At 40.8% G+C, this 9,185-nt stretch overlaps 1 protein-coding gene across 3 annotated transcripts in view; it reads right to left on the bottom strand.

Moving 5' to 3' along the window:
- kif1aa (kinesin family member 1Aa) overlaps positions 1 to 7,842 on the bottom strand; it is a 64,164-nt gene extending 56,322 nt beyond the window's left edge. For all 3 annotated transcript variants that reach the window (XM_024258980.2, XM_024258981.2, XM_024258984.2), the window contains exons 1-2: positions 7,593 to 7,842; positions 4,413 to 4,571 (exon numbers count right to left, since the gene is read on the bottom strand). In XM_024258980.2, coding sequence (XP_024114748.1) covers positions 4,413 to 4,518 — 106 coding nt within the window. In that variant the 5' untranslated portion in view covers positions 4,519 to 4,571; positions 7,593 to 7,842. The remainder of the gene's footprint in view (positions 1 to 4,412; positions 4,572 to 7,592) is intronic.
- Positions 7,843 to 9,185: the final 1,343 nt, after the last annotated feature.

The raw sequence follows: 9,185 nt of genomic DNA, 5'->3' as shown, positions 1-9,185 counted from the left end.
CTCTGTACCCCCATCCTGTTCCCTCAGATTTATCTAAGGACAATTTTAGGATCTTTTAGTAAAATTATAAAAGTACAAACAGTAGAAGAGAAGCATGAAAGAAAATATAAGAATGAATACGTAAATTAACAGTATCCTACTATCAAAAAAGTTTGTTAACATAACAATCTGCATTATTTCTTATTTGGAGTGTTTTCCACTATAGAGAAATAAAAGCAAACCTTGAGAGATTTGCAGCCTGTGGTTCTGTGAGGAGACCCATTATCCAGCAGGTCTGTCCCTGCATCTCAATGAACACCAGTGTGGGATGGAAAATCTGTGCAGCAACAAGGCTGCTGTCATTCTCTGGCTCTGTGAGAACCAAGCTATTGACCCACACAAGAGTGCACAAAACAGAGAGAGAGGCACACAAAACCTCCAGAAGTCCCTTGTCTTTACTTGTTCTTCCTCCAAGGCTTGAAAGACAAGGGGGCATTTATTCTCTGTCTCTGCACCCACATTGCAATCAGTAAGTAGGTTTAAATACCATGAGCCCGGTCTCAGCCTCCAGCCTCCAGCCAGAACTTCAGACTCTTCAGAGGAAACTCTGCTCTGCTTTAAAGCCCTTCAAGTCTCACTAAAAAATAACTTCTCTTAGCCACAAACTGCAGAACTGAATAAAGAGGACAACAATCTTAAATTAAGTGATGTCCAACAATGTATCTCCCTACACAGTTTGGAAATGTCAGCATCTCTGACCTGAACAGACACTGAATGAGTGGTAAAACATGAGGAGGTGACCGTTGTACAACTGTTTGACAGAAATCATCAGTCACTGAGTTTTAGGACTTGAGGAGGAGCAACATTAAAAACTACCAAATATAAGGTCAAAAAGGCTCCTCAGCTTGTTGTTTAGTCACCCATGACATGAAGGGGAGAAGGAGATGTCTAAATTAGACTAAACTGTAAATATTTTAGGACGTCTTATCCATTATTGATGCTTGGCTTTACCTTGCGAGGCAGACAACATATCAAGTATCTTTCCAGTCTCCTTTTTCCAAGCTCTGTGAAATCCATGGAATGTGTTCTGCTTCAGACGCTCACAGGCGACGCTTCAATGAAGAACAATTTATTGAAAGGACAGCAAATAAAAAGGAAATGTTCTCTTTGGAATGTTTCTGTCACCGTCAAACCCATAATCCACATTCCACTGGCAGTAGATTTAAATAGAAAAATTAATCCAAAAAGGTTTAATAAAGAGCCCAGTTTTAATCCGGTTTACACCCTAACCCTGCAGGGCCTGGAAAGACCCAGAGATTATGTCACCTGGAGCACTTCCTCTCTCATACTGCTTTTCTTTCTAGTTCTCTATTTGATTTCTAACGGCATGAAAACCGTTGTGAAGATTTCTGCCACTTACACCACCAAGAGATCAGAACTAGAGTCCTCCAGATCTGTACTTTTGGAGTGGAGATCAGACTGTGGGATTAGAATATCTGTCAGTAATCCTGACACTAAGGAAGGTTGGAGATGAGTGTGAGGACCAGTACTGCTGGAATCAGACAGAGTCTGATAGAAGTATCCTCAGACAGGATTATTAGGAGTCCAAGAATATATACAACACACTTTTTCAATGTAAGCATTTAAATACCCATTTCTACATGTCAACATTTTATCTGGTCTTAGACCCATGAACACAAACTATTTAGAGACTGAATGTGTAAGCATATCACTGCAGCCGCTCAAAGCTTCTGGATGTTTCCAAGAACATTCTGAGGTTGAAGTGTCACTCTGATCATCATCTGATCTATTCTGAAAGCGTTCCCAGGGGTCTTTCAATTATATATGTATAAAATATAAAAAATGTGTGTTTTCTAGAACACAGACTTTGCAGGAAATCGCCTCTGAGTTGTGGATGGAACTGTTTAGGGTGGAGTAAACCCACCCCCACTTCCAGTCAACCTTTTGTTTACACTCTCTCCCGCTAGCTTACAGCCCCTCACAGCCCCATTGTGATACAACACTAGCAGTGGTGAGCAGTATCATCGCTTTCCAGTTGTACAGTTTAGATCCAGATTCCAGCTCAGACCAGGAAAACAAAGACGTTCGTGGATCTATTTGTCTGCAGGTGGATGCATCAGAATGGAGCTGATTCACAACAGTTTAAATAGAGAAATACTCAGGAATGCAATTGTTATCTTACTTTTCTTAATAAATGTCCTCCATCATCAGAAAAATGTTACAAGAAGACATTAAAAACATTAAAAATAAAATAGTCATTGGAGTAGGTTTCTAAATGAATACAATTTTGAAGTTCTGATGACTGTTCTGAGTGCAACCGGGGAAGGCTTTTATCCAAACAGATGTCCTACATGAACAGTGTGTCAGTCACCTGCTCACACCTGATGCCTGCTCTGTCAACAAGAATATCCAGCTGTTTGCATAAAGCAATATTCCATATATGGGAACTGATCCAACATTACTGCAATAATGTTGTCATTAGAATGTCATACGAATCCTGCTGACATCAGAAGTGTGTTGAGTTAAATGTGAATGGAATTTCTGGAGAATACGGGTGGTTTCATTTCACTGTAGGCGTGGTCAACCTTTTGCCTCCAGTTGTTCTATGTCTAGTTGAAAGGGTGTGAGTTCAAGACCAACATATTGAAGACAGCAGAAAAAAGGTTTCTTTAGAAAACCTTGTAATTCCGATTTGGAGCCAGTCCATTAATGGCTGCTTCTTCTGAAATTCTAATAGATAACTTGTTTTTAAAATACTGGCACGTAAAAGGATCAATTGATAGACTTTGACTATAGCCTGCTTTCAGTAGCCGGGTCAGGCTCCAGCACCTCCGCGACCCCGAAAGGGACAAAGAGGCCAAGAAGATGAATGAATGAAAAATACATTAATCTGATCCAGTTCACATACTGTAAATGTATCAGTGAAATACTGAGATTGTTAATATCATCCAGTGTTACATGGATTCTCTAAAGGAGAAGTTCTAACTAAAATGTTCAGATCATTAACATTGGAAACATTGTTCTGCTTCTCCTGGAGGACGTTTCAGTTTGGACACTAGGTGGTGATCACGCTATAGCGGTACATCTTATTCCAGAAGAAGAAGAAAGTATGAGCAAAAAGGATGTTTTAGACCACAAATGGTTACTTTAAAAATATTTCCTTAAAAGAGTTTAACATTAATGTCTGTGAGTTTATAAAGATGTTCATTTAGTCAACGATGCATGTTGAGTCGACTGAGCGTTAGCATTAGCCGTCCATTAAATGCTAGCATCAAGCTAGTGGACTTTAGCTTTATGTGGTAAATTGATTTCTATTTTTATAAATTGATAATTGGTTTATTAAACTAAGGTCAATTCAAATCGATTAACCGATTTTATCAACCCAGCCCTAGTGGACACTCTACCAACAGACCTCTGAGCTGAAGCTGACCTCCTCTCCTCCTTATTGCTCTGATTGTAAGAGCATTCGAAGCTGTAGTGGTGTCTGAAAGGGTTTTCTAAGAAGCCATAGTGACTTAGGGCAGGCTATCCCTCTGCCGATAGGGTGATCCGCGTCCAGGAGGAACGCATTTCTACACGTGGGTGTGCACAGAAGTTTATATCAAAATGTAAATAATGATATTTTATTTGAGCGTGACTTTTTAAAGTTATGAAACTGATGTTGTGTATTTTATGAGTGCTGGTAGCTTCCAAGCTAACATCGATGACCGGCAACTATGGATGACGTCATTTGGAGTTAGTAACGTCCGGATTAGAAGGGACTATAGCTATGTCTGAATTCCCTCCCTAATCCCTAACCACTACAAAACTACAGAATCTAGAGCCCTGGATATTAAAAGTAACTCAGATTAAGCAATCTAATCAATACAAACATTTCACAACATCTGTTTATGACTCCACTGTGTTCTGATGATGGAAATGTGGATGGTTTGCTGAAAAATTACATTTAAACACTTTTTTTTTATTATTATTATTTTTTTTTTTTGCAAAAACTGTTCCACCACAATGCATTGTGGTCTATAGTTGCTAATTTTGTGATCATTGATGCACTCTAGTTTTTCGCAAAGACTTCTGGGAAATTTCAAGGGCACTGGATTTTGGAATGGTAGATTTGGACAGCACTAGAAAATGGTGAACGCACTAGGAAGGAATTGGGACATGGACTATTTTTCCATGTGTCTCCACTTGAAGGGATAAATGTAGGGATAGGGAGAAGATGCAGGGAAGCAATCCAGATTCAGCCATTGATTTTCAGCATGTGGTCTTGATGATATCTGCATGTTTGCATCATTTATGCTGCTGTAATGTGATTGGCTGATCCAATGCCTTATATGGAGCTTGGACAATGATACTCTCTTTGGATGAGAAACCACAAACTGAAAAGCGGCAACAGCTCTGCATATTGTACTCACTGGTGGTGTTCCCCGTCATCTGAATGATGCATTTGCTTTCTTTCCCAATCTCCCTCGAATTGAAGGGGCGGACCCGAACCGCCACTTTCACCGAGGCTCCTGCCATGGCGCCTCTTCTTAGCACCTTCCTCTAGAGTCCAGGTGTGAGGCTTCAAGTTTCTGAGGAGGTGGAGAAAGACATGGACACAGTGAAAGATGCTGCCAGCAAACATCTGTCTATAGACACATGTAGTGTCAGAACATAAAGACTACACCGGAACATAAATCAACTGGATTGAAGGTGAATCACACTGGATTATGGTTAGAGTGAACAGGAATGAACTGGATCACAGCTCATCCAAATCATGATATGCTAAATTAAAGTGTAATAGGCAGAATCTTTGCTGGAACAAACTGGATTTTTGCTGGACTAAAATAAGTTTCTCATATATTGACTGATGTGACTTTCACTAAAAACTGGCTGTGTACTAACATTTAAATGTTATGGAAGGCCTTCATGTATATCAGTAAAAAGGTCGGATTTGTGTTTCTAAAACCAGAACTCCCTGAGCTTGTTTGGTGTTGGCTGTGGCTCTGATGCGTCTCTGGGAGCAGGAAGGAGGGGAAACGTGGACAATTGTCTGCAGCTGAGAGCTCATAAAGCCAACTGCAACAAAAGAAGCCCAGCAGCAGTTAAATGTCAGCATTTGTCTGTGGCAGACAAAAGCACTGACAGCGGCCTTAAATCCACTGTCTGGCTCAGTCCAGATGCCCGAGTGCTTCATCTCAACTCCAAACTATGATCGTTACATTTCTTTGTGTTGTTGTGGGTAAATGCAGAGCAACCATGACTCATCAGAATATGAATCGTTTCATTTAAACGCTTCATAGTGACTAATGCCATACATGTAGATCATGTGTCAAAGTCAAAGTGATTCTATCCGGCACTCCAGATAATTTTATATTTTTGCTTTTAACAGCCCAATGTTATCATGTGCTGGTAACATATTGCATCACACTCTCATTCCCAAGTTGTCCAATTTTAAAGGGTAACCAAACAGGCTGACGCCACCCACAGGCGACATGTGAAAATTTAGTCAGAGGGGTGGGGCTGGAGAACAGGACTGTTATCATTACTGAAGATGCAGATCATGACGTGAGACTTCTGAAATGATATGGGTCTTAAATGGTTTGACAAGGGCTGGGTTGATAAAACTGATTAATCAATATGGATCAATTGAAGCTTAAATAGATCAATAATCGATTCATAAAAATATAGATCGATTTAGCACATCAAGCTAAAGTCCACTAGCTTGATGCTAACGTTTAGTGGAATTTCCCATATAGGACAGCTAATGCTAACGCTTGGTCAACCTAAATATACATTTCTAACTAAATGAAGATCTTTATAAACTCACAGACATGAATTTCACAAACTCTTATGAGGAAATATTTTTAAAGCAAACATTTGTGGTCTAAAACATCGTTTTTACTTATACTTTCTTCTTCTTCTGGAATAAGGTGTAATTCTATAGCTTGATCTCCACCTAGTGGCCAAACTGAAACGTCCTCCAGGAGAAGCAGAACAATGTTTCCAACGTTAATGATCTGAACATTTTAGTTAGAACTTCTCCTTTAGAGAATCCATGTAACTCTGGATGATATTAACAATCTCATTATTTCACTGATACATTTACAGTATGTGAACTGGATCAGATTAATATAAATATATTCAAAACATATAATGGATCAGTTAGCCATTTCTAAACAAATGTGTATAAATGACTAAACTCTAAATTGAACTGAATTAAAGAATCAAAGGAATTGAAAAAAAATCTGAATTTAATCGATTCAGGCTCTTCTGAATTGAATCTAATCGTTTCTGAAAATTATAATCGATACCCAGCCCTTGGTTTGACCAGTCACAAATTTCAACTCTAATACCTCTTTTTAAAAGGTAGGGGGCCACACACAGACGGTTTAGACTATAGTTTCAAGAATTACACAAGTTTATTAATGTTTGTCAAAACTTTGGCAATGACCAACAGGCAGAACTTTTAAAGCCCCACTTATAGAGATCAACAGACAAAACAAGTTGATTTAGAGTTTGGTTACCCTTTAACATTTAGTTAAATACCCCAACACGACAGAAATGTACGTTTTGGTTGTCCCTAACTTGTCGTTTTTTGACATCCACTTAAATTAAGGCAACCTCCAGGCCACAAACCGTTACTGGTCCGGTACTGGAATGTATCCTAACTTTAACCCGGTACTGGACAGTTGGTACCAAACACGGATCAGTACTCTCTCTGGACGCGGGCAAGGCTAGGGTACCAGTACCAGTCGCGTCCTGAGTTAAGTTTTTAAAGTTTTAAAAATGTAATTTCATAAATGCTTATCCTGTTCGACCCGTGACTTCGGTGTGTTTGGGATTTTGGGCCCCTGTGCGGTCTAGTTTGACACTCCTGGTGTAGACGGTGCAGATAAACAGGTGTAATGAGGGAGCATCTGATAGAACACACTGCTGTTGTGTGCACAGGCTCACCAACCATCTATGCTCACCATGATGAAGATGTTTGTCATTCTTTTTGAATCATGCACATGCTGTGTCACTCTGTTCTTCAACAACGTGCACTACCAAAACGAGGCTGAAGCGACCCTGAGATGCTTCAGGAGGACAGGGAGTTTGGCTGAAGGCCTTCCTCCCAGCTTCAGTGTAAGGTGTGGTCAGTGTCAGGAAAGATGACACCAAATAGATCCAAATCTAAATCTGGAAATGACTCAAATCTGGACTGACAGAATGAAAAACAAAGACAGACAAATAAAGGAAATACAGAAAAATGTCAGGAAGGAAAACGCCCCAAACCTAAAGCTCTTTAGGTTTTCCTGAAACGTGGAAGACACCCACAAACTACAACTGAACCATGAGGCCTACACCTGCTCCTCATGACGCCTGAGAGGATCATGTCCTCCTCGGGTATCAGACTGAACAGCAGGTGCATAAACGGGTTCATTCATCCGTTCATGTAACTTCCCTCAATAACACTGACTCAAGTCCCCCGGTACTTCATCTCATCCTGTTGTGACAGCGGGAGGAGGACAGAGAGCGTCCATCACCACCCGCTCTGTGGCCGCACCCAAAGCCCGCCGCGGCGGAGTCAGGGCGGGAACGCGGCGCTGACAGCGGCACGCGCGTCTTACCTCCAGCGAGCAGACGGAAGACCCAACCCCGAAAAACACCTCCGCCGTCCGTCCGTCCGTCCTACCGGCCTCTGCTCGCCATCAACCGGGCCGGCGACGTTCAGCCCTCCGCTCCCCCCTCCTCCTCCTGCCGTCAGCACTCCGGGGGGAGGCGCGCGGTCAGTCGGCCGTCTTTGCTCAGATCCAAGCGGTCAAAATGGCTCTGCTGCTTCACCGAGGATGCTCGAGCCCCACTGAGCCGGCGGTGACATCATCAGCACCGGGAACGGGAGGGGATGGGGAGGGGGGCTGCGGAGATGAGAGAGGGAGGGGTGGGGATTCTCTGAAATTAAGCAAACAGGAAATTATTGAATCTAGAATAGTTATTATTATTATCAGTTATTATTATCCCTAAACAATTCTGATAGAAATATTTACGAATATTGTCCTTTTTAATTATTTATTATTTGTGTTAAAGTCCTCCTCTTTTTTAGAGTTTTTATCATGTCTGTGTGTCATTTTTCTTCTGAAAGAGAACAAATGTAATAAGAAATAATTTAGTTTTTTTTTCATTTCTGAGTATTTCTCCTTTTAAATCAATCAAACTGTCTTGGACAGACTCTGTTTGAATGAATGATCTTCTTTCCATCAACAGCTCTGCTGCACATGCACTAAACCCTCATCTGTTCCTAGTGTCTAGTTCAGGTTCTGGAGAAGAGAAGATGGTATCTTCACATTGACTGCAGTCAAATGAGCCGCCGTTCACATTTCTGTGGTCAAATCAGCATCACTGGATTTTTGGTGTGAGTTTCATCCAATACTTACGGTAGCAGGACTGAGAACGCTGGAAAATCTCCACCAGACTCCACGGAGCTTCTTGATGTGACCACGGAAATGTGAACGGCGGCTCATTTGACCGCAGTTGGAAAGGATTGTAAATCAATGAAAGAGCATTTTGATGTTAGCTTTGATTATTTTATCAAGAACTCTGAGAAACCAATGATTGAATGTATTGATCACAGTCAATAAACATTGGAGAATTAGCTAAAAGAGTCTTTGGTGAACTGGAAGGAGAAAGAATCAGGATTTTGGAGGAAGTTCTGTCCATGAAGATCTTCACTTCCTCGTCCAGCTGACATCCGGATCAGAACCATACGGCTGGACATTACCCAGATTAGTGGACGTTTTTATGTAGCAGCGGTGAAGATTTATGCTAGAGAGACACAGAGCTATCATAATCAGAGAGGGGGGATCGGGGCGGAGCTTCTTAAAGCCACGCCCCCTCAGAGGAGATTTTGGAAACAGACTTCAGATCAACATGAAAAATGGCTTTTTAAGACATTTAGGTTGTGGGATTTTGGTTAAAAACTTCATAATCATAATTAATACACTACTGGAAACATTTTTTTAAACTATAAAATTCTCATAGGGCAACTTGAAGCTCTGCTGTTAAGAATCTTTTATCATCACTTTTATAATTTGTATATTTAAATAAAAAAACTGAATGAGTTTTATATTGGAGTAAAAATTTACAGATTTGTAAGTATGAATACATTAAAAAAGGCTGGACAGCTGAAAGCAGGGAGGAGTCAAAAACACATGAAGGAAGAAGGG

The sequence above is a fragment of the Oryzias melastigma genome, linkage group LG4 (assembly GCF_002922805.2).
Source record: "Oryzias melastigma strain HK-1 linkage group LG4, ASM292280v2, whole genome shotgun sequence".
NCBI lineage: Eukaryota > Metazoa > Chordata > Actinopteri > Beloniformes > Adrianichthyidae > Oryzias > Oryzias melastigma.
This window is presented reverse-complemented; position numbering and strand designations above follow the sequence as displayed.